This window comes from Pagrus pagrus (assembly GCF_965226575.1).
Source record: "Pagrus pagrus genome assembly, chromosome: 3".
NCBI classification, from domain to species: Eukaryota; Metazoa; Chordata; class Actinopteri; order Spariformes; family Sparidae; genus Pagrus; species Pagrus pagrus.
Window position 1 is genome coordinate 26,366,932 of NC_140187.1, and position 26,001 is coordinate 26,392,932.

At 41.1% G+C, this 26,001-nt stretch overlaps 1 protein-coding gene across 1 annotated transcript; it reads left to right on the forward strand.

Annotated features, from left to right (window-relative positions):
* Positions 1 to 1,443: 1,443 nt before the first annotated feature.
* LOC311254730 (G-protein coupled receptor 22-like) lies at positions 1,444 to 18,219 on the forward strand. Its single transcript, XM_084348653.1, has 2 exons — positions 1,444 to 1,758; positions 14,140 to 18,219. The coding sequence occupies exon 2, from the start codon at positions 14,251 to 14,253 to the stop codon at positions 15,802 to 15,804; it is 1,554 nt and encodes a 517-aa protein (XP_084204779.1). The 5' UTR covers positions 1,444 to 1,758; positions 14,140 to 14,250; the 3' UTR covers positions 15,805 to 18,219.
* The last annotated feature ends 7,782 nt before the right edge of the window (positions 18,220 to 26,001 follow it).

Sequence of the window (26,001 nt, forward strand, 5' to 3'; positions counted from 1 at the left end):
CAGATTGGAACCAAATTGGCTGTCTGATAAATGGTGAAGAAGATAAATGGCTGAGGTATGGACTCACTGGGTGAAGAGTACGACTTTGGTTCACTCCGAGGTGTCCTCAGCTGGTTTCTGCTCACTCGATTTTCATTCTACATAAAATATTGACGAGAAGAAATAGAAATGATTGTCAGGTCATTTTTTGATTCGCTCCATGTTTACATGAAATGCAATACTCCACACAAAACTAATCTGTTTGCAAATGTATTGCGGGATATGGGTGTTGTCTAAATGTAATAAATGTTTTGACCACATTTTCCTATTGTTTTGTATTGGCATCTCATCAGTTAAATCACATCTCATATGAATGCATGAACTCCAGTTGAACACCCACATGCAAACACGACATAAAAAGTGAACACTGGTCATGTGCCATTTCTTTGTCTGCACTGAAATGAGTCACAAGGCGCAGGCTGACAATCTCATGTTTTAATCTACATTTGTTGTTGTTCACAGTATTCCTAAATGGCACTATTCAAGTGGATTACATTGCAGCCATGTAATTGTCTTCATTTGGATTGGTTTCTACTCGTTGCCAACTGTTAAACAGGTTTGTTTGGCAAGTGGTTTCATTTTTCTTTCCCTTCACAGAGGGTGTGCAGATGCTTCAGCTGAAAATATCCAGTCAATAACTGCTTTTGTCTCATTTAACCTTGAAGTTTGAGCTCAAAATTATAGTTTTTTCTGTAGGCTATACTATGTCATCATAAGAAGGCACAACCTCTGATCTAAATATAGAAAAAAGGGTCTACTTTTAATACTACTTTTTAAAAAAACAACTAAAGTCAATAATTGGAAACTGCTATCATTAATATTCATTAATTGGCAGGTCTTTTGAAACAGCTGGAAAACAGCTTGTAATCATGATGATAAAAAAATTGAGAAATATTCAAAATATAGATTTTTATTCTTAAAAGAGCACTCTGCCGATTAAGTGTTGCACTTGGAGGGATACGTTTTTTTATTTATTTTTTAAAATGGATCAAAATTGGTGCAGCAGAATCAGAGATATTGTCTTTTTATTCCATACATTATTCTTCCTTGTTAAAACCTGGGGCATACATTTCCCACAATACAACTGAACCACAGACAGTTTGGTCAGAAAGCGTTATGCTAAGTAGTGTTTAATATGTAGCCTCAAACAGATGAGGAGTGGGCTGCAGAGATCACTTCTCTCTGACTCTGAATTTGTACACTTTCAGCTGCAGCTGATGCTGACCCAAGTGACATCACATGAGGCAATTCATTAGGTTTTGCACATCTTCTGGAGCCACAGAGGGCTTTATACAACCTCTTTCATAATCAGTAGTGCTCCCAAAGAAATCATTTGAATATTAATGTATCCCTGAAAAAAAATGGACTGCAGCTTTAAAGTTGAACCTCAGAGACAAAAACCACCATCACAGACGGTCTGGAGTTTAAAAACCTCTGATGTGAGGGACCTTGATAGCAGACCCGGCACCTCCCTCCTCATCCAGTACCTTGAAGTCATCCAGCAGGAGCGTGAGGAGCTCTGGCCGCGGTCAGTGCAGCCGTCTGTCCGTCCATCCATCCGTCGGTCCGTCCCTCAGAGCTGTGTCGTGTTCAGTGGCCCCTGGTGGAGCTGCTGCTGCTGAGCATGTGCTCGGCTCCTCCACAGGACAGAAGGGACGCTTCCCATCAACACACAGGTTGTGGACATGGAGCTCTGAGCGCACGGCTCCGTCACAAGAGGTAAGCGTGCAGTTTTGTTGATGAAAGCATGTGTTTACGAACCTGTGATTATTTTCTTGTGTGCAGCCGTTTATCTGATAGACATTTTGGTGTATAATTGCGCAGCCGCTTGGCAAGCAGCGGCACGCAGATGTCCTCCACCAGTCCAGTCCAACAATAACTTCAGCTGGCAATTAAAATAAGACAGTTCTTTAATATTCTGTAATATGCACGTGCACTTTTTGCACGCCCGTTTAACTTTGGAAATCGTAAAAATAAACTTTTACGCAGCGTATTTTTATCCAATTCCAACCATTAGTGTGGATATTTAACGAAATCTTTAAAAAAAAAACTGGAAACACTGTTTTTTTTATAATACATATTAGATCCAACTGTATGTGTTTATTTGATGCGAGGATTGATATGAAATAATTGCATTGGCTTCCCTCCGTGCAGAGCATGGCGCACCGCCCTGTGCTGTTTGGAAATATCGATTTAGCAGAGGAACCTGGGTTTTATTAGAAACAACGGGCTGCATGTGGGAGTAGGTGCTTGACACAGTTACGGGCTCCGAGGCTGTGTGTTTCTCCCACGCTCCTGAGGGAGTCCTCACTGCAGTCCGCTGGAAACATCTCAGCCCGCATCAAAGTGCGCTTGTCTGTTTGGATGCTGTGTGTGTTTGCGATGCTTTTGCATTTGTGTTTGGTTGCGTGTGCCAACAGCCAAGGGGCCAAACATGCTTTAAAATATCTTTAAAACGCATAAAACCTCTCGTGCTCTGTTCTCTCTGACCTCCAGGGTCCATTGGTCGCTGAATTATGATTCTGTATCTTCTTCCACAGCAGTTTCAGGGAGAAGTCAACAAAATACAACTTAAACTTAGAGTTGAACCCATAAATCTTGAATTTAAGGGCAGAATGAGCAACATTTAGGACTTGTTATTGTTTTGTGCACATTCACACCTTAACACTTTGTTAAGCAAGTGATGGTTTAAATATTTTTTTAAGCAAGAAAATAAATATTTGGTTTTAATCTCAGCTGTGATTATTTACTGGTTTTCTTAGTCTTCTATGAAGCTAATTTAAATAACTTTTTTCCTTGTTTTGGACTGTTGGTTGGCAGAAACACTTCATTTAGTCATCATTTATGTTTTAGACCAAGTGATTCATCTTGAATGTAATTGGCAGATAAATCAATAGATCGACAGACAGGCGTGTTTGGCCACTTTCAAGATGGGGCGATATGCTGCTCGGCATTTCAGAACAATCTGTGCTCACAGAATCAAATAACTCAGACTTATGGTGTCGTGCAATCTACATCCCGTGGCACGCCACTTCTCTCTCAGCCCTTCATCACAAGCAACAGTTTTTTTATGTTAAAGTCAAGTCAAGTAGAGCTTTATTGTCATTGTGACCGTGTACAGTACAGCACACAGCACAGATGAAAAGACCATATGGTGCACCATAAACAAGCAAAAGGACCAATACTATATGCCATAAATAATACACCATTATATCATATGTACTTCCTACTACTGCCATTATATAAACTATGAGAAAACTGTGCTGTTAATATGAGTATAGATGAAGAACAAGACAACTAGAAAGAGAGATGTACTGTACAGAGGGACAAATAAAGACTGTAAAAGTGAAACTAAATGCAGTAAGACACAGCAGGCGAGATGAGGAGCAGCAGAGAAGGGAGGGGTTGGTTGTGAGAGTGTGGAGGTGGAGGAAAGCAAAGAGAAAAAGGGAGAAGTCTTGATGAAAGAGCTTGGGTCTGAGCTGTGTCTCCGCCGCGCCGTCCCCGTGTTCTGCTGTGGACGGCTTTGATTGTGAACATGAAGGGGGGGAACCAAATGCTGCTGGACACATGAAGACAGGAAGTGTGTGTGTGTGTGTGTGTGTGTGTGTGTGTGTGTGTGTGTGTGTGCGTGTGCGCTAAAACATCATCATCCCCTTTCTGTCGAGCTCACACACAAATGGATGCATTGTCTTCTAATTGCCTCCATCTGAAGTTAGATAACCTCATCTTTTCTCACCAAGTGCTTTCCTGTTTTGCGTCCGTCGTCTGTCAGTGGCAACACACACCTTCTCTCCTGTCTCTATTTCTTCTTTTCTCAATCTTTTCTTACCCAAGCTTGGGATTTACCATTGCCTGGCTATTTCAGGTCCACATTTTTGCTTGCCGATAAATAATTCAGGTAACAGGACAACACAAAGGCCCTGAGTGAGAGGCTGGATGCTTCGTTTAAACCTGACTTGCCTCATCCAACGTTGGAGAGTCTGTATTCTGGTCATTGACTGAAATGGCAAGGTGCACTCACAGTGTGTGCGCGTTATCGCTCACATTCCTCCTCGGCCGTCATTTAAAGATATACATACATTAAAGATGAGCCTCTTGAAGAGTTTTTGCTTCATTTTACGCTCCCTCATACTTTTCCTTAAAGCACTCTCTGTATTTCTCCATATTTCATGCCGTCCTGCTCACTTTTCTCAGCTGCCCCTCAACTCCATTATGAAATGAGCCAAAATATTTATGACTTGGACCGAAGTAATAATTAGATTTCTGAATGGAAAGTATGCATGCAGCTTTAACAAAAGCCGCATATAAGGGCTGTAAAAGCCGCGGACAGAGTGTCAATAAACCAATCAGCTGGACCAGAGACCCCTGACCCTGCTTGTGACCTCAGTGTGTTAATACAGCCGTGAGGGATGAGACAGTGTATGGATGCACTATGTGTGTATTTCTTTGTGTAGCTCATATGACATACATGTTGTGTGTGTGCAAAGTTTTGAATATTTTGGAGGCCATAAGCAATTAAAGTGAAGGGAAGGGAATATAGACTATAATGATACTACAGCTACTGTGCAAATGTTTCTATTTTTCAAAAGAGGGCAATGACGTTTTGGAAGTATTTATGGGCAATCTAAGCTTCAAAACGCTAGGTGGGCACTTTCCCTGTCAGCAGCTGACATTTAAGATGTTGATACACAATGTTTTTTCCACATAATTCATACATGTCTGTGAAAAAACATTCGTAATTTGAGACCTCTGTACTCCCACTATAGACAGGCAAAGTCCCTCCCCTTCAGTTGGACCACCATGGGACCTTATTTCAGAAAATATATGTGCAGTAGTTTGTCAAGAGACAATTTTTATTTTTTATCCCATTTGAATTGTGCCATGATTCACACATATGATGTTTGTCAACTCAGACACATGTTTTGTTTTTTAAAATAAACTTTAGGCATGCAGTATGTACCACGAGGGCATTACAGTTAGGAGCATGAAATTACATGTCACTGTTTTTGTCATATTGGCAGTTTTGAACTATTTATTTACATTCAGAATGTCCATAATGCTTTAGTCTACATGATGATACTGATCTTGAAAATGGTCAACATAATGTCACTGTAGTAGTCGTCTTCACATTTAAAGGTCAAAGTCAGGCCTCGGAGAGTTGCCGTGTTACAGGCAGACGAGCAGCTGGAAGTCAGATTCAGGAGAGAATTCTGTGTTCAATTTGTATTTTCAATTGCTGTCAGAGAAAATAATCCCTTGCACGTACAGTCCTGTAATGTACTCCAGCGCTGCCTCGGATGAGACTTTCATCCTTTTTGTATTCATCTACAGCTACAAGACCACTTAGACTCAGCAGGTGTCCTGTTGTGTAACTGTGCGTGTGTGTGTTTGTGTAGTAATATAAATGTGTGTGCCTTGCTTTTCTAGGCCAACTGCGCCGGGGATGAGCAGTGGCCTGCAAGTATTTTGCTCTGACATGACATTTTGTCTCCATCACGGTGCAGTGACTGGAGAGAGCACTCAAATCCCAGCTTGATGTCTCAATGGGGAGTCTTTTTTCACTTGTGCGCACCCTCTTCTGATGGCCGTTTATTGTATAGAGGGAGTGTACATGGTCCGTGTCCTCATGTTGACTCCAGACTTTCTGTCTTGTAGTTACTCACCCTGCACTCCTTTGTCTTAAATAATGTGTCAACACCAAAACGTCGTCGTGTACAGATTGTACAGATTACAAAAAACACCTTAAGGTATCCGTAATGGCTTTACAATCTCATTACATACGGTATATATTAGAATAAAAATATGGTCATTAAATACCCACCCCGTTCATCGCTTCTTTCTGTTCTGCCACCACGGCTACTAGCAGAAACTTAGTGACAGTACTTCATACTTTCCCCACAGTTTCCCTTGCTTGAGTAGAAGGTCTGATTAGATTTTCAGGCACCTTAATGCGTAACTTTGCATCTTATTGAAGAAAATCTGATGTACTTCAAACCGCCATAACCCTGTGATGCTTTAAAATATTGTTAAATGTTAAAATATGGAGTTCATGTCAACACCCATGTGTTATGTCGAGAGAAAGAGAGAGAGAGTTTGTGTAAGTTATAATCTACAGCCCTGATCATGGTTTTGAGATATCAGTAGTGTAAGTGTGCATTGATATATCCATGGTGCTGTCCGTGGTGCTGAGGTAGCAGGCAGATTTGTAATTGTGCAGTCCTCTCTGTCCCTCCCTTCTGTCAGTTTCGTCTCAGAGCTATAATATTATTCTATATAATTCTATACTATAATGTAGCCTATATACTCTTTGGAGTGATGTCACCTGCATGATCAAGGTGACAGGAAGCGATGTGTCGGCTCAGAGGAGCAAGAGGATCATAGAGGCACACTGCTGCCTGTACCCCTCCAACATTTCCATGATCATTCAGTAGTTTCTGTGCTGCTGACATGACTACAGATGTAGTTTTTACTGTAGGGTTACATCAGGGTTAGGGTTGTGTCCACGCCCCTGTTCAAAAGGAAAAATCACACACTGGTCATGATCATTATTGGCATGTGGTTAACAATGTGATTTCCCACAGTATTCCCATAAAAATCATACATTAAAATGTATTCCCCCTCATTATTCATGTACTTTTATTCTGCATTCCTGTCTTCTCACCATGTGTCATTTTGACAACCTGTTACATCAGCTTGTCTCACAGGACTAGCGAGATTATCTTCTCTGCCATTCATCTTTTTAATCTTTGTGCTGCTGCTTCTGGGAAATGCTGATGTGACTATAGCTGTTCAATTATACATGCTATACAGTCTCTCGTCACATATTTTCTGGCTTCCTACACCGGAGGGGAAAAGGTTGTGGAGCATCACTCAGATCTGTGTGCGTGGAAAGTGGTAGCTCTGGATGTGCTGTACCAGTTTGTGAATTAACCTCCCTGCTGAGGCTTTGATGCGCCGTTAAAGTGAAAAATGATCCATTATATCATCAGATCAGTGTCTGGTGTTTGGGAGTTGTTGTAATGAAGTGTTGTAATTAATGTTTTTATTGCACTATTCATCAACCTGCATTGATTTCTTATGTTTGAACGAACCTTTCTATACCCTCCAGGGGTTGCATTCAAGTCTGGCTGTTTAGGGTTAGGGTTAGTAAATTTTGAACTTGGTGTTCCACTTTCTCTGATTTCTCTGCGCCTTGTTGTTGAACACAGATAGATACTGAAAGTTCTTGCTTTCTTAGTCCTATAAAACCTGATGTATAATGATTAGCTTCACTGAACCTTGATTATCCTGAAGAACATTGGCATTCAACAAGATCACAAAGCAACAAAATCCATGGCATAGGAAAGAACCTATTAAACACCAATCTTTACATATAAATAGAGCTAAATGAGATTAAACAAAACACTCCTCTCAGATGAATGAAAAACAAAGGATTAAGATTAGGACCTGGATGTGATGTCAAGTGCTGTGCAGAATAAAATAAATGCATTTAAATATTTGTATGGGTATGTGTATATTTTATCATTTTTGTAGTGAGAATTTCAGGGAGCAACTATACGACTGAATGTGACGAAGAATAACATTGGTTCATCGTTAAACAACAAAAGAAGAAGAAGCAAAAGTTACAGTACATATAGGAGTTTCACGGTGCATTTTTGACTTGTAGATCAGTACACATCTGGTTAAAGTACAAACTGAGCGTTTTGGGATATTTACTTATTGCTTCCTCACTTTCTTGCCAAGAGTTAGATGACAAAATTGATACCACCCTCATGTCTCTACAGTCAATATGAAGCTGGAGCCAGCAGCCTGTTAGCAGGTGTCACTTTGTGTTGAAACGCGGTCAGACATAAGGGCTTTTTAAACAGTCTTCAACATTTTAAGCAATGTAATGCGACTTCCACACAGTAATTCATTAATTTGACACAATTAAACTCAAATACCACGCCTGTCAATCTCCTCCACTAGGGGCCGCGACAGGATCATGAATCTGAGAAGAACAGTGGCGAGCACCACATTTTTTAGAAGGTGCAGTCGTATAATTTACAGCTACTCAAAGTGCACGATGTACAAGAGGACAAGGGGAGGAAAAATGAGAAACTACTTTATGCAGCAGTGTGCTGTAAGTCACCGTCTTTTTATGTGCCGTGAAATCCATCAAATATGTAACAATGATCTTGATATGTTTGTAAACCTTAGACTATTCTAGCTAGTTACCTGGCTCGCTAATCAGTCGATCTAATTACATTCTGATTTCATAGTTTTAGAACAGATTTTCACAATAACTGTTTCCTTTACTTGTTGTATACTGTTGTTCAATCTTAGTTAAAAGTGTACTTTAACTATCAGGTCCTAAGTTAAAATTTTGTCCCAATTTCGCACCAGAATCAGCAGCAGGGGCTGGAGTCATTTTTAACAAATGTTGCTTTTAAAATGAAATGGAGGCAAAATGAGGCATTTCAAAAAGTGTCTCTGCTCCCAGTGGCTGCTTGCTGGAACTTCATGTTGACTACATACGAGAGTGGGGTCGATCCTCTAAGATTCTCAAGATCTCGAGAAAATTATCCCGTTATCTCGGGAAAATGGCAGTTGTTATTTTGAGATAATAACTTGAGATCTCGAGAAAACAAACAAAATTAACTTATTATCACAGGAAAACGGAGGAAATAAAATGTATGAATGCATGGCCCTTTAGGGCTTCCGTAAATAACTGTATTTAACTGCCAAACCAAATTTATTTAGCTTCAGGCTAGCAGGAAACAGTTACAAACAGGTCAGACCCTGGAGTCAACATGTACAGTCCACTCGGTTCTCAACGTCAACACCTGATACTTAGTTTTCTCTGAAAATGTGTTCTTGCTCTCACATTAGACCTCATTACATTGTCGGAGGCTAAAAGGAGAAGGTGTTGCTGAGATAGTGTTCCCGTAGATTAAATGCATCACCTTGATGTGACTTCTCCCCTGGTGCTCTGGATGTCAGGGTCTAAGTGAGATTATTGCCCTCAGCAAAGCTAGAAAATGGTCACATACACAGTCACCTGGAGCACTCCCTGGTGAGCGCCTTCTGCTCGCAGGCGACTTAATTAGGAAGCCACCTTTAAGAAATGCACCTGGCTTTACACTTGCCTGCCTCTGCTCACAGCTAGTTATCAGGAGTGGGGCTGCTGCCTTCTGACAAGGTTTTATCTGGATTCAGAAATGAACAGTGCCTTACAAGCTCTAACCCAGAGGTCACGTGGACTCCGGTTGTTCAAAGAGCAGAGAAAATTCTTAATAGCCATCCTGTGGATAAAGAAATGGGCGAGGGTGAGGCACTGTGGGTCACATCAGGGTCATATTGATTGTTTTTCACACTTCCGCTTCACATGAATGCCCTTTGCAACTCAGCCTTTTAATTTAATATACAGAAAACCAATGTAGCTACACACAGAAAACTCCCCCTTAGTGTATTAAAATCACACAAAACCTCCCTTGAAGTAGAGCACACAAACTCAGCACTGCCAAACCGTTAATGCCTATATCACGGGAAAAACTTATATAACATATAGAGCTCCATTCTCCATCAGCTGCCGGGCAAAAGCCAGATTGCTATTCAGCTATGATTTCAAGATTGGCGATATCTGTCCACCTAACCTGCGTGCTCATCATGCAGCTTTTCACACAGGCAATCATGAGCTGAGTCTTTCGGGACTGAAGAGGTCTTTTGGGAACTGGCGGAAACCAGGAAACCAGCGGCAGTTAGGGGGAAGCTGATGTAAGGCTGCTGTAAAAAAAAATCTGCCACCTCTGCTCCCTGGGACATCTTGTTTACCAGTGCTGCTGGCTCGCCTGTCTTTTCTACTTCCTTCCCGCGTCATTTGTGTAATCTGTCTCAGCTCTCTAGCAGGCGTTTCACATGTCCTACTTTCAGGTGCACCTTAATAAATAAGAATCCATACTTCTCTACATTTCCATTTCTCCCCAGAATCCATCCAAACTCCCCCTCTTTGCCCCCTTATCTTCACTCTCTCCCATTTCCAGCCTCTGGTGCCAATCAGACAGTCCGCTCACGATCGGACCAGCTGGAAACCTCCAACGTGAGTTGAGCAAAGTGGCTGCAGGGCTGCACTCATGCACACTGTCAGTTCTTCACCGGCTTTTTTTCCCGACTCCCTTACTTTCCCCAGTGTCTCCTTACGTCCCCCATGAGGCGGCTCTTACAGATTTAAACCAAACCATCGATCTCCATCTGCCAACTGCTTCCTCTCTAACATAGGCAGTGCTGCAGAAACTTAACTTGCCTCTTGCTTCCATAAAGTCTGTAATTTGCTTATGTTACTGGGAATAGTTTAAAGAAGAGTGCTGCTGATCTCCGGGGACTTCTGTTTCCTCCCACATCCTGTTGTTGACATGCCCAGGGAGAGAAGGAACGCATGCAAGTCAACAAACAAGCAGACACTGTGGTGTGGATTATTAAAGGCAATATTCAATATATCAGCAGCAGAAGGTTTTATTGTTGCACTTTGCTGTTGACATTTTGACTCACAACTCAACAGACCAGCAGCAGTACGTTGTGTTTTTATCCTCTCCTGTGGGAATGTGACACATTCCAAGCTCTCCGCTCTGTAGTCGAGAGATGTTTTAACTCCGCTACTCTACCTCCTCACTGTCACTAGCGTGGTGTCACCAAAGAGCCCGGTGACGCACACTTCAATACTATGGCACCTGTGTCCTCATTAATCTAGACTCTTGTAGTGTGGTTGCCGTAGCAACAGAAACTGGGAGAAAATGACTCCATCACTCAACTGAATGTCTCGTAGCCAGAGTGGAGTTGTGCAGAGGTCGGGATCTGATTTGTTGTGCTCTTTGCAGTTTGTTCTGTGCCCTTTTTGACTCGGGGGCTCGTCGTCACATGTTTCGAACGCCATGCTGACGCCGAGATTTTTGACCTCTTGATGAATTCCGGAGTAGAGAAGCTGTGATTTTAATTGTTCAATTGATTTCCCGCAGGTGCAATAGGTAGCCATCTTCTAATCAATGGCGAGCGACTGTGTAATAGACACTGCCTTTAATCTTGCAGTTGTCGATACAACAGTGAGCCACTGTCTGAGTGCATACAAGTACCCACATGCTGCGTTTCACTGATAGCACAGAAACCCGTAACACAAGTCCTCAATGACCTGTGAGCTACAGCATTGAATAACAGCAGATAACACTGTTTGGATCTAGATATTGAAGTGTAGTCAGTACTTGTAAATTGGACAGAGTGATGTTTTTTGTCTTCCGTGTAATGCCATTCATGGTGTTGCTGCAGAGGGAGTTAAAGGAAATTCAAAACAATGGATTGGATCATCATCCTCCTCCTCTTTAAGTTCCCTTTACAGCACAGATTAAGACTGGACAGAGACTAAATGTAAGTAATTGTCTTCTGATGCTGTTGACAGTCTCATCAGTATCGCACGTCAGTATTTGTTCTAAATACAACCAGTCTGACTCATCGGATGTACACTGTTGGTATGAGCCTGCCACTGGCGACCTATTTCAGGTGACACTCTCCTTCAGCTATCTGCATGTTACCGTTTTCAGTATCCAGGTGGATACATGAAAGAAACAACTACAGCCTACACGCTAGGGGTGGGCGATATAACCTAAAATTTCACTGTGTTTATTTTGGTTTTTCTGCAGCGACAAATCACACTATTACAAAAATAAAAGGGATGTTCCACTCAAACGTGATTCTAGCTTTTTTTGTTCACTCTATTGGCAGTGTGTCTTTACAAATAAAAAATGAAAAAACAAAAACAAAACATTTAGTGTCTTGAATTTGGAATAAAAATGAGGTATGAGTTATGAGGAGGAGTAGCCTGCCAGATAATGTGATTCATTCTCACAGTGAGTCAAGCGGTAGGATGAGGCATCTCAACAGCATTAATTTGGAGAAAACCCATTGGAGAAGACCCAAGTACATTTACATACAGCAGCGACGGACACACACACTGTCCAGGATCAGAAGCAGGAGGAGCTTTCGTGTAACGTTAACAACTGAGCCAGCTGAGCTTTCGTTGCAGTATTAAGTTCCACAAAAAGCAATGTGACAAAACAGTTTCCCACAACTAACCTACTACTGTAGTAACTTAATCTACTTCAACAAAGGCTGAGCGCTAAATACTCCAATCTCCAATGTGCTACAATAGACATGAGTCACTTCAGTGTGGGTATGTGCTAATGCTAAGCTCAGCAGGTTAATAAAAAAAAGTAACCTGAAGCACTGGCAAAGCTTACAGGTTTAAGTTTGAACTTGGTAATGATCCTTTCTTGAGCTGAGTTTTGAAGTGCATCCTGCTTTTTATGTTGAGAAAGCAGTTCAAGGTAAAATGGTTAGCGCACATATAGCCTCTTCATTTCACTTCACTGGTTCTTGCAGCCAACAACGGAAAAGTTGGGGTGCTTTGTTACCTTCAAAATGTTTGTGATAATGAACTGAATCGCCATTAGCACAGAAAACAGTAGTTACTGGATATAACTTTAGTTCTATGATTATGTGTTTAGACCTCTACCTGCATGTTTTTGCAGCCACAGTAAAGCATGTTATTTTTAACCCACTAAAACATTCATGACATCAATGACTGTGTTGCAAAATACATGTTGTGACCAAGCATGACAGCTGTGATGTTGACCAAACCAGTAAACCACCCACCCTTACTACGCACCGATAATAACAAACTACCTTAATCTGGTCACTAATGGTACAACAAATGATAAAGCTAGCAGCTTACCTTTTCTTTACAGAGATTTTGCCATTTTAATGCAAGCGCTCACCCCCTACACTATTTTGCAAGGGCATCATTGCTGCATGCTGGGCTTTGCACTGCCCAAGATGATTGTGGTTGCTTTGAAGAAACACAAAAAAGCCAGAGAGGAAAGTTATGTTTGGTTATGTTTATGTGTAACATAGAAAGCTAGAAGCAAGAACGTGATTAGCTTAGCAATAGCTAGTTAGCTTAGCTCTTTCCTTTCAAAACTATGAAAAACATGCCTACAACACCTCTAAACATCACCAATAACCACATTGTATGTTGTGTGTTTTATCTGCACACAATTAGAAATATTAGAATAACAATTTGTGGTTTAACAGGGAGTCTAAAGTTGTTCATAAACAAATACTTACTTACGTCATTGTCATGTTTACATTGTCGTTTCGAAATGCCTGTTTATTGCTGAGCTTTAGAAGTGCTGGCAGACAGCTAGTTTCTCTCTGCTTACAGTCCGTGTGCTAGGCTAGGCTAAACACCTCCTGACTCCAGCTGTTAGCATATCCCCAAAAGCAATTCATTGAATGTGCTTGGGTAAAACTTTTTTTAAATGTAGATAATATTGCCATTTAATCATCCAAATCTCCCCCAAATCCACTTTGAGATTGGTTTTTACTTTTGGTTCACTCTGCAGCTATTCCTCGAGGTCCTTTCACAGAGTATTTTAATGAAAAACACTCTTCAAATGTGAAGTGAATTAACTTAAGTAGTCATCAGTTTGGCTTTAAGCGTCCAACACTTATGCTCCTTTGGCATTTGAGGTATTATAAATAAATCATGTGGTCTGCTACAGCTGGCAGAGCAGAGATCATAACCAATTGTGTGTAAGTTGCTGAATGTGTTGTTTTCACTGATCCAATGAAGGGGCAGTTGATTACCTGCAGGTCTGATTACTTTGCTCCATTCAATTTGCTCATTCCCCTGAGCTGCAGAGCACATTAGTGATGGCCTGTTGTGATGGCCTGCGGTTCTGACAGCCTGTGTGCAGGTCTCAGACCGTAGCCAAGCCAAAATCGTAATCAGAGACACTGAAAGGAGACAGATTGGAGGCTGGATCGATGCATTATGCAGCACCTGTTCAATCTGCAGACACTAGGGGTTGATATGTGCATATTTTATAAAGACAGACGGACGGATGGACGGACGGACGGACAGACAGACAGATAGACAGATAGATAGATCTGGGTAATGATCACTGTGTTATGACAACTTATGTTGAGATTTGGTGAGAGAGAAAATGTGTTTTGATTCCCTCCTCCATACTTCATTTCTCATCTGTCTGGATTGTCTTCCTGTCTCCCCAGCGCTGTCAGCAAGCTGTTATTCATCCCTGCATCATGGAGGATCAGCCTGGTGCATCATGGGAGCTCATCAACGGCGTGACAGACACAATATATGAGGGCTGAGAGGTGGTCATGGAGACTGACAGCTACACCTTGGGCCCAGCCACCACTGACTGGGCTGGAATGGTGGCCGGCCTGGAGGGAATGGAAGTCCTTCAGGAGCAGGGAGAAGGGGGCTCGTCCAGCAGCCCCGCGGCATGGTTAATGCCATACTCGCTGGGCTTCCAGGTGCCACTCACCGCCTTCCTCATGCTGGAGCTGGTGTTGGGTTTTAGCAGCAACCTGACGGTACTGGTGCTCTACTGCTCTCAATCCAATTTAGTGGACTCGGTGAGCAATATGGTGACTGTCAACCTGCACGTGCTAGATGTGGCGGTGTGTGTGCTGTGTCTGCCGCTCACTCTGGTGGTTGTTCTGCTGCCTCCAGGACCAAACCTGGCCCTGCTCTGCTGCTTCCATGAGGCCTGCGTCACCTTCGCCAGCATAGCCACAGCCATCAACATCCTGGTTATCAGCTTGGACCGATATGACATCTCGGTACGGCCGGCCAACAGGATGCTGACGACACGTAGAGCATCGCTGCTCCTGGCTGCTGTTTGGGTCACCTCGGTGGCTGTGTTCTTCATCCCGTTCTTGGAGGAGCAGTGGTCCAGTGGGGATGGAGCAGAGGAGAGAGGGCAGGGGACACCCTTGACATTGTCCTCACGTGGCATCAGTGCCACAGTGGTGCCAGCATGGCGCAACCGGACGCTGCTGTGTATTGGTGGGCAGGGCTACTACACAGGCCAGGGTATGTATTACCATCTTATCCTGCAGGTGCCCATCTTCTTCGCCACCGTGGCTGTCATGCTGTTTACCTACTCCAGAATACTGAGGGCTTTAAACATCCGCATTGGCTCCCACATGAAGAAGAGCCAGCGGTTCAGGGGTCCCTCCTGCGGGGGGCGCCACAAGAAACAGAAAAAAAAGAAGGCGGGGGTCAGAATGAATGACGGTGCTGAAGTAGGAGGGGGAGGGGAGCAGTGCACCACGGATGGTACAAAACAGCACAGCCACCCTCCCCTCATCCCTTCCCCTACCCCCACGCCGACAGCTACCTCCCCCCCTGCCCTATCCTCTTCAGCCCCACTCGTCACCCCTGACACGGGTGCTGCCACCCACATGCCCTCCACCATGGGCGTCCAGGCCTCTGTGTCGGCCATCATTGCTCTGAGGCGGGCAGTGCGGCGACACAGGGATCGACGTGAGCGACAAAGGCGGGTGTTCAGGATGTCCCTCATCATCATCACCACCTTCCTGGGCTGTTGGGCTCCCCTCTCTGTGACCAACGTGCTAATCCTTGGCATCGGCCCCAGTGACACCCTGGTCAGCGTACGCCTATGGTTCTTAGCCCTGGCCTACGGCACCACCGTCTCCCACCCACTGCTCTACGCCTTCACCCGACAGAAGCTGCGCCGTGCCCTCCGTGCCAAGGTTAAGAAGAGGGTAGTGTCCCTGCTCCAGGTAGACCCTTCTCCAGGGGGCACTGTCATACACAACTCCTGGGTGGAGAACAGAAAAACCAGCCGGCAGGTGCGGCTGGAAGCGAGCGAAGGTACTGACCGCTGCCTGGCAGAGGTCCTGTGAGACTGACACACAAGGGCCCAACTTGTATAATTAAAACCCAGAATACAGTCACAGGTGTGTTCCATTATGAAAATCACTGGTGTGTGAAGCCAGTGTAAGAAATGTGAAAAACACATTTCCACCCCTGGGAGATGTTTTAATGTAACCACCAGCAGCAAGCCCATTTGAAACACAGCGAACATTCACCTCAGGCAACAGTGGGAGCAGGGGGCTGTTGTCTCTGGTGGTGGTGCACACAGCCTCTGCAGCTGAAGGAAATCATACAACAACTCACACACAATTGTATATAATTTGCATCTTCACTCTGTGAAATAGTGAAATCTGTTTACATATGGAGTTGTATGATAGAGCGTTATATAGTGGTGTTTACCTAATGGCTCCAAAGAATGTGTTTAGACCGAAGATCATCAGATCTCCCACCCACTCAATTGCTCCAAGGCAGCTTTAAAGAAATGTCAATACACTTTGTCAAAAAACTCCTTGAATGTATTTAATTTAGTCTCTGCATTAATTCTGCTCTGAAAGTTTAGCTAAATGGGATGTTGTGTATTCTGAACTAAACACAGAGAGTATGCATGAAACATGGTGATAACATGTAAATGCGTCAGGGTTGAGGAGGGGAGGTCCACAGACACAAGGCGAGGAACAAGTCAGAGAGCAATTAAAGGCTAGTGTGAAATATTAAATCCAGTTTTGCTTCAGCTTGAGTAGTTTTTAAACGGTCAGTGTTTTAGTGTTTATACAAAATCTTGCTGAGCTCCTTCATATAAATTAAACTGATTTTCTCCTCACTTTGTATAAAATGCTGTAATATCCCATCAATGTTTTGCATATACCGCAGGGAGAAGGTGAGCACATTGTTAAAAATAGCCCAGTAGTTTGGCATTTTGAGAAATAGACTCATTTGCTGTCTTACAGATAATTAGATAAAAAAGATTGATAATATTTAAATGTTTGTACGGTAAATATGAAGCTACAGCTAGCAGCTGGTTAGCTTAACTGAGCACAAGGACAAATCCTGTCCAAAAACAACCACTAATTTTTACACTTTTTTACAGATAAAAAAAACGTATGTAACATGTTACCCAGAATGAGCAGGGCTAGCTGTTTCCCCAACTCTTTATGCTAAGCTAAGCTAACTAGCTGCTGACTTTAGTATCATTTTTAGCTACCATACAGACATGAGAGTGCTCCACTTGCACAATGTAGTGTGATGTACAGTATAACCGCTTTAGGAACTGCATGTCCTTTTGCTTCCAGTGTCAACTTAGTTAGAATGCTTCACTTTTTACAGTTTGCTGTGTATGTATTGTTAATAGTTTACTATTAGTTTTTGTATGTAGTGTTTTTAGCATTTTTGATCATTTTGATAATCACAGATGTTTTATACCAGCGAGGTTAGCCTGTTAGCCTAGCTGTCTCTGCATTTACACATGCCAGGAGAACCAGTCACGTTTCTCTCTGGTTTGTGATGTGCATCCAGCAATGAGGTCAGGACTTTACCGCTCACCTTCACAAGATGGTGTGCGTCAGTTACTTTGGCATTTTTGGCAGCTCTTACAAGTCCAGTGTAAGAAAGAGCCATAGCGACCCAACGTTAGCATGTTGCTTGCTATGTCGCTCATGTTTTATCTTTCGTACGGTAAACTATTAACAATGTTATTAAAGTGAACTGTGAGAAGTGAAGTATTTTAACTGAGTAACGGATGAAAAAGTGCTGAGATAACGACAGATGTTGACACTTATGCGTCAAACTACATTGTGCACGTGGGGAATTAAACTTTTTAAACTAACTCTTAGCAAGAAAGCAAGTAGGCATTGTTCCGAAATTGTTTAACTGACCCATAAGTAGTGAAAAATAAATCTATTCTATTATTTATTAAATTAATTAAATGTTAACAGAATAATGGGGCAAGTCAGCTGCTTTGTTGTAGTAGCTAGCTGGAATAAAAAGCTGTTGGGATAACCTTTCAGTATGATGCAGTCCAGTGTGACACCAAAGACCACAATCTCAAAAAAGCAAACCAACAAAATAGGTTAAACTTACACCTCTCCAACACATTCTCAACAAAAACTCACAGCGTCATGACAAATAGCAGTCATTGCAGGTCTATAATTTAGGATGCATAATATTAAAGGTGTCCCTGTGGTACAGTTTGGGTTGTTGGCATGCAGTTATCTTTTGAAATAACTTTCATGTACATGCTGTAAATACTGTCCAGATTTAAATTTATTACATGTGAATCTACAGTTCAAGTCACTTGGTCTTTATGTGATTACAGACTGACTTTTAGAGGAGTGTTTCACTTGCAGCTGGCTCGTCTCGTTGTCAGCACCAGGACATCTGGTCCCATGGGTCAACTCGAGCACTGTCACATTGGTGGGATTACGCACAAGACCAGTGATCACTGCTCGAATACTCACACTGACTAGGTCAAGTGATTTTTCTCACACACACACACACACACACACACACACACACACACACACACACACACACACACACACACACACACACACACAAGTGATGCATTCTTGAATGTAAACACATGACAAAGATATATATTATACTGTGTGTACACCAAGAATATGCTATGTTTATAGGTTTTCTCCATGGTGTTGTTTTTACGTGAATGTATCACCATGCATTGTTGAATTATATCAATAAATATGAAATACTGAGGTCTGTTCTTGTGAGCTGTCTGCTATGAGTTTGTTTGAAGGTACTGAATACTACAGATTATACAATAAATATATTTCTGAGAAAAATGCCTGGGGCCTGGGGGTTCCCAGGCTTTTTGCGGACAACAGCCCTGTCCTCGGGTGTAGCTGTGATAAATGCATTTCTACAAGGAAGCCTGCGGTGATGGGAGCAGCATGAGCACAATAAACAGTATAGCTCACATGATGATTCCCTCTGTACCTGAGGGGACAAACATTTTCTACTGCTGAGCTAAAGAACATAAAGTCCTCACTGACACAACCACACATTGTTGCAATAAATAAACACTGGTGTTGAACATCTATTTCCATTCTTTATTGTGGTCTGTGTTGAACAGGGACTGCTTTTGCGTATGATATACTGTTTGCGCACTTATAACAAGCACAAAGCAGCCAGTAATATAGTGAGTAGGTGGTGCAATTTGTATGTGTTAATTTTAGCCCTGTCTTGTCGCTGTTGGCATGGTAAGAGTCAAACTTCACTGCTTGATTATGAGAAACCATCCTCTGCTGTTTTCTTCTGTGGGTGCATCCATTGTCCAGTATGGGTGCCCTCAGTAGGCACTGAGCACCTACAGTACCTGCCAGTGTTTATGTCATGCTCCTCCCAGTTGAAAAGCTGCCAACAGCATGCCTTTTGCAAACTTTGCGTGGGCTTTGTGTTGCGTGGGAGGGAGGCGCTACAGACCTCTGCAGTATGGGAAAAAGAAGGTCATCTATGTGGGATGAAGCCTGTAGGACAAAAGCAATTCTGCATCACTTAAAACCGAGCGAAAACAATCAGACAACTTCTACCACTTTTAATGTTTTTAGCATTTATTGGTGAGTTCTTGTTGTAATGAAATGACATTTAAATCAAACACACAGTGTGTTAAAAGTAATTAGCCATTCAGATCGACAGAGTATTATATATATAATATATATACATTTAGGACAACTCGAGGGGGACCTCTGCCGTTATAATGCCACATTGCACTCATTTTCCGCACACGCCGAAATAGCTCAGTTGGGAGAGCGTTAGACTGAAGATCTAAAGGTCCCTGGTTCGATCCCGGGTTTCGGCAGGAAGGGTGGTCCTCTTTTTTTTCTAAAAAAATTCTACAGTTATGTCAGATATCAATAAGATGTTTATACGATGTAAAGTACTGTTAACTGTTGTTGTGTCATTCTTTGGCTGAGAGGCTCCACGACAGAAAATAGTTAATAAAGAAAATAAATGAATATAATAGCAGTGAAAGGTACAAAGCAATACAATGTACTGATAAGGAATAGAACCACAATGTAATTGAAGTCAAGAGTTTAAAATAAATAATAAAGATATAGAGGAAAGAATTTGCATAAAAGTATAAATATCATATATATATATTAGCAATAAAAACGTGGGTAACACTTTAGATGTCAGCAAATTTCATGGTAAGTAGGTCGTAATTACTAAGTAACATATTTAGAATTTCTTTGAAACTGACCCCAAATTAACAAAATAATTACCCATGCAAGGACATTTTTATTATCAAATAATGTTGGGATTATTGTCAATACATTTTGAGGGAATTATTGTGGTAAATTTGATGCAATTTCAAAGAAATTTCAAATTACTTGGTGATTACTACAGAAGCCCTAAAGGGCCATGCATTCATACATTTAATTTAAGTTTCATTATCTCGAGATCTCAAGATAATGACTGTGATATGATAGGCCTGAGATTATGGAGACACCCAGGACCTCGTAGCTGGTCAGCTATGTAGTTAACGACGACGTCAGGCTCACTTAGATTGAGCCACCGATATAGCTGAAGCCTTGCTCACCGTCTTTTTAGATTACGCACACTAATGTGTATATTATCTGTAATAGCAAGGCATAATGCTATTTCAGCCTGTGTCAGGCCTTGATTGAAAAGGTATGTGACGCGGTGATCGATATGCTCCTGCTCCTCTGACATTGCGACACTGAATGATGTTTCCTGCAATGATTTAATATACTACACTATCGTTTTGTTTTCTCAAGATCTCGAATTAATTATATCGTTATCTCGGGAAAGCAAAGTTTTGTTATCTCGAGAAAATTATCCCGTCATCTCGGGAAAACGGCAGTTGTTATTTCGAGATAATAACTTGAGATCTCAAGAAAACAAATGAAATTAACTCGTTATCACGGGAAAACGGAGGAAATAAATTGTATGAATGCATGGCCCTTTAGGGCTTCTGTACTTTAGGGCTTCCATAATTACCATCTACTTACCATGCAATTTGCAGACTTGTCAAATGGATTGTTGCAAACAGGTATAACATCAAAAATGTATAAAGGTATAGCAATGGTCTATAACAAGTATAAATAAGTATTTACAAAATTATACATGTTGCATGAATTCCCCAAACCTACAATGTATAGAATCATATAAAATGATCCCTCTCAATCATCATCCATGGTAATACTTGTGTAGCATTTGTATCTGCAGAGACCCTGCTCTCTGTCTGTAATCTTTTTAATTTTTTTATTATTTTTGCTTTGTTTGGGACATTTCTGGGCATCAGCGGTTCCTGTATACCTTTAAGTCAGAGACTGTACTGACAAGGCTATATATGTATAAGCAAACACAACATTCAAACAGGACGTGCCTTCCAACTCCTGCTTCTTAATCATGGATCTGGTGGATGCTCACTATGATGATCAGAGGCAACACTTAATGCTGAAAAGAATTGTTGTCATGAACTCTCCACAGCAAAACATAGATAACATCAACGTATTTTGTGCTCCACAATGTGAAAACTGATTAATATGAAAACATTTCTGAGTACAATGAACATACAGTGATATTAACCGAAGGCGATGGGAGTATTAAGCTATGAGGACATGTACAGAGTCAGGCTTACTGACAAATGTCTGGAACCAGCATCCTGTCACACGCATTACGAGATAAGCACAAGATGTACTGCATGAGTTCATGTGAGGTCTTTACTGAAGGAAACTGGTTTTACATGAGTTTACGGAACTGATGCACTAAGCAAAAATGCTGAAAGGCTGACGCTCACTCGAGCAAACAGACACAACTCCCAACTCAGTTATTTTGCAGCTGTTGGTTAAAAAAAACATCCTCAACTGGAAGTCAGTCCAGACCTGAGAACAGAAAACACATCCATGGCTCTGCTTGTAAGTAACCTCATATCTGAAATCTTGCCAGGAATTGTTTGTTGACACATCTCCACAATTTTGGTTGAAAAAACAGAATAATCATTCAAGAAGAAGATGACAAGCCATGAAGATACCCCCCTTTTTCAGTTAATTTCATTCACATGACATCCTGATAAAATCTATGACCTCTATCATAGATACAGTTTACATTCTTTTAGTATAAAGTTACATTTTCATATAATTAAAATGCAATCATATAAATATGCAATAAACACCTTCATATAAACTCTGAAGATGTCTGCAAGGAACAAATACTTGGGTTACATTCTCTGCATGGCTCGCTTGTGTATAGAATAGGATGCTGATTATATAACTGCAAAGCATTTTAAAGCGCAAAGGTAAAAGGGTACATGTAGTGCTGAAATGAACCGGGAAAACCCCACTGTGAGGCAAACAGCATGAGGATAATGTATAGTAAAGTACTTACAACAGAATCTCATATGATGATGCACTAGCTGAGCAGATCCTGCTGCTGATCTGAATTCCCGCTGCTCTTCCCAACAACTAGATATTGTTAGAGCGACAGACACTGTAAAATTAGAATGATTAACCTTTTCACGAGCCCAGACTGCTCAACCTTTTAGTAGGTAGTGGAAATGCCTACAAATGTAAGTAGAGTCTCTCATCCCTTTCTTTAACATCTGTCACACATGCTGTATCTGCATCATGACCTCTTCCATCATGGACTACCTGCTCCCTCGCCATCTGGGAAAATGTATGTCAGCATCTGGGCCATATCCTGTCCAGTGTGTGCGCTGTCTGTTTACACCCTGAGATCTGAACTGAATGATTTGGACATCCTCACTTGTCCAAGTACAGCTCAAGGTCAACGATGAGGTAGCCCAGCAGAATATGATGAATGTGCGAATGTGATCTAATGGTTGTTCTGGGGCATCACTAACAAGGTTTACCTTCATTTTCACTTTTAATTAAGTACAGTCATTATGCTACACATACATAACCTATCTGTTTATAACCAGTGCTGCTGTTTCTTGCCGAGTTGGACTCTGTGGCCTTTAGTGTTGTCACTGTGTCCCAGGATCTCAGCACATGATGCTGGTGAGTATCACATAACTGATGGACAGTTGACTCTTCTCTTACTTTTAGCAAAATGATTTCCTTAAATTGAAGACATATGATGTCATTTTAATAACTACACCATTCTAACATCTAGATACATACTACTTATGTATTGTTTTTGAGACAATTTACCTTAAATTTCCCAGAAATCCACAAGAGCAACAGGAGTCTACCCCCATATATGAGTGTATGTTATATGTTATTTCTGTATTTAAAAAACTGTTTTTGACACCCTCTTCAGTTTCTTCACGAAATTATTATTAATGTGTTGAAATAATCACAGCATGTGTTTTAAATTTATCAGTAGTGCCTGTAGTAGATGATATACTGTGCTAGAACGACCTCTGGTGGGTACAACGACAATTACAGACCATGTGGCTTGTACAGGAGAAGCCGAAATAGCTCAGTTGGGAGAGCGTTAGACTGAAGATCTAAAGGTCCCTGGTTCGATCCCGGGTTTCGGCAGACGCAATGCACGGTACAGTGTACATTTTAAAGGCAAAATGAATGTAATTATGTACACTGACATGATTTCAGACACGTGTCTTGCACGTGTTGATATCACAATGGTAGGATGGGATCACAATTTGCAGCATCCATCCAAAGAACATTAGCTTTCAGACATTATTTCGATATTGTGAGGGCATGAAACATTAATTTAATTAAACATTATTCAAAAATACTGTAGGCATTACTATACAAGTTGAAGGGGTTATTGAGCTATCACTGTAGTCTTATTTTTCAGGGGACGACACACAGCAATAGTACATTTGACAGCCAGTAGATGGCAGGACTCATGCAGAGTTTCAGTCTCATGACAGAGCTCTGAACACCACAGCCACAAAATCACGTGCACTAGTAATGAGGTACAGATGGATTATTGCACCTACAAACACTGTGCAAGCCGAAATAGTCTTCACTGTGTGAGGTTTAAGTAGCTGTGTTGCTGTAAGGTCTTTTACTTTGACTTGAAATGATGAGTTGGATGACTGTAATTTACAGAGTTCAATTAACTCATAGAAATAAGTTTCTAAAGAAATATGATCACACTTTTACACTTCTGATCAAACTGCTGCAAGTTGCTTCATGTAATGTCTCTGTGCTGATCCTTTGACAGTCAACTTCAGACAGACCTACTGCTGCTTCACTTCGTGTGAAATGAGGAACTGACTCCTCAAAGAAATCATCAAATGTAAAAAGATATCAAATTTATTTGTAATGATTGTCAGTGTCAACAGTGGTAGATATCAACTTAATATCTTAAGTTTGTCGAACATGTATTCTCAAGTTCAGTTAACTTTAAATTGTGTTTCACAAAAAAAGAAAACTTAAAAGATGTTAAACAAACTATTCAACCTAAATTAAGTTAACTCAAATATTTAAGGCAGCAATTGAACTTACACTTTTAAGTTGAAACAGCCCCAAATTATTTTATTAAACCACTGGATTTGAAATATATATATATATATATATATATATATAGACAGACAGATATAGATAATATTATAAAATATAATACAGAAGTGGATCACAAAGAAAGGGAATATTGTAACAATGAATCATAAAATAAAAAATATTGCATATTATTTTTTTAAATAAATTCAGTGAAGTCAGATGTGTGCAGATCTGATTTGTGTAAAGTCACAGTAATAATGATGCTGACTTAAATATAATAGAAAACAGGTAGTTGATGTAATGAATAAAAATGAATAATTGAAAAGTCGATGGCAACAACTCAAGGAAACAACAGATATAAAGGGAATGTGAAAAAAACAAAAACAATAAGGGTAATACTTAAAGGTTCACTATGCTAAATGCAGATAGATATTTTAATATTGCAGTAAGAAGTAACTGGAACAGAAGGACGTAGATTTTGTATGGCCAGTATAATGACAAGATAGATATCACACGTTTATGTGATGTGTGTGTGTATGTACAGAAATAAATGAATATAAACTTATACAGATACAAACATCAGAATGCTTTAACACTGCACCTACATTTTAGGCAAGACACCACAGTTGTACAGGGTATAAATTTGACATACATTTGAGTTTTCTGAAATTGTGTTTAAATAAGCAAATGATGCACTACTATACTATACTATACTATACTATACTATACTATACCATACAATAATTAGGTATGCCCTTATTTGCAGACATTTCCATCTGAACTATGATTACTAAAATATGAACTAAAATAAACACCTAAATGTGTATTTTAGTGTGTTTTCTTTCCACTAGCCTGACAGAAGATGATGTTACGGACGCAATATAGCCTGAAACTCAAAATGGAACATTGAATGAGTAAACAGTGTTTTTGCCTGTAGTGTATGGCCTGAAGGGGGAAAATGTAATACCAGCTACCCAGCAACACTGAGGAGGTAACAGAAACATTTATAGACATAGTTTGTTTCAGTAGGTTTCTGACAGGTCAAGCTGAAACACTTTGTTGCAAAATAGGTAATTATGTAACAAAAACACTGCTTTTGTTACATATTTCAGGTCATATCAACACCAGATTGTGCCAGGCGAGCCTCAGCAGGACTGCAGCAGGTTTATGAGCCCTCCCATGGTACACTTGGAGGTCCTGGCCGTCTCTCAGCTGTTCTGACCTGTCTGAGTGCCAGCTGAGACGTGTAGAGGCAAGAGAGCCACCGTCCAAGAGAGCAGGTCCAGGCCACGGGGCACAGAACAGGTCAGCGATTTGCGTCATTCCCATTGAAACCTGAATGAATGGCCAACCGGCTCTCTGTGGCGATGTGCTAATCAGCAGTGCATTGATAATGAACGGGCAGAAAGTGGTTCAGAGAACTAACAACGCAGGAAGGCATAGAAAAGGTGCAAAATGTTCTGAGGTGCTGCAAGGTTGTGAAGAAACTGTGTGTATATAATGTCTGCAGACCCATACACACTCAAAAATCGAACAATGATAGAAAAAGAAATAACAATATAGACGGAACTGAGACATTTGAAGGGGACTTATTGGACCACACAGTTTGGGCCTGATGCAAAATTAGATACTTGGTTCAACTTCTTCCTGCAACCGTTTGCTTTGCAAGTCAGTGTTTTAAAAGATGCTATAACAACCCAACATAACATTTGATTGATTTTCAGGAAGGAAATTAAAGGGTAACTACACTGCACAACAATTTTACACCTTAAAATGTGTTTACAGAGCACTACTGCATATGTGAGAAAAGTA

Coding starts and splice junctions, on each gene's coding strand:
- LOC311254730 (XM_084348653.1), top strand. CDS start 14,251: ATGGAGACTGACAGCTACACCTTGGGCCCAGCCACCACTGACTGGGCT.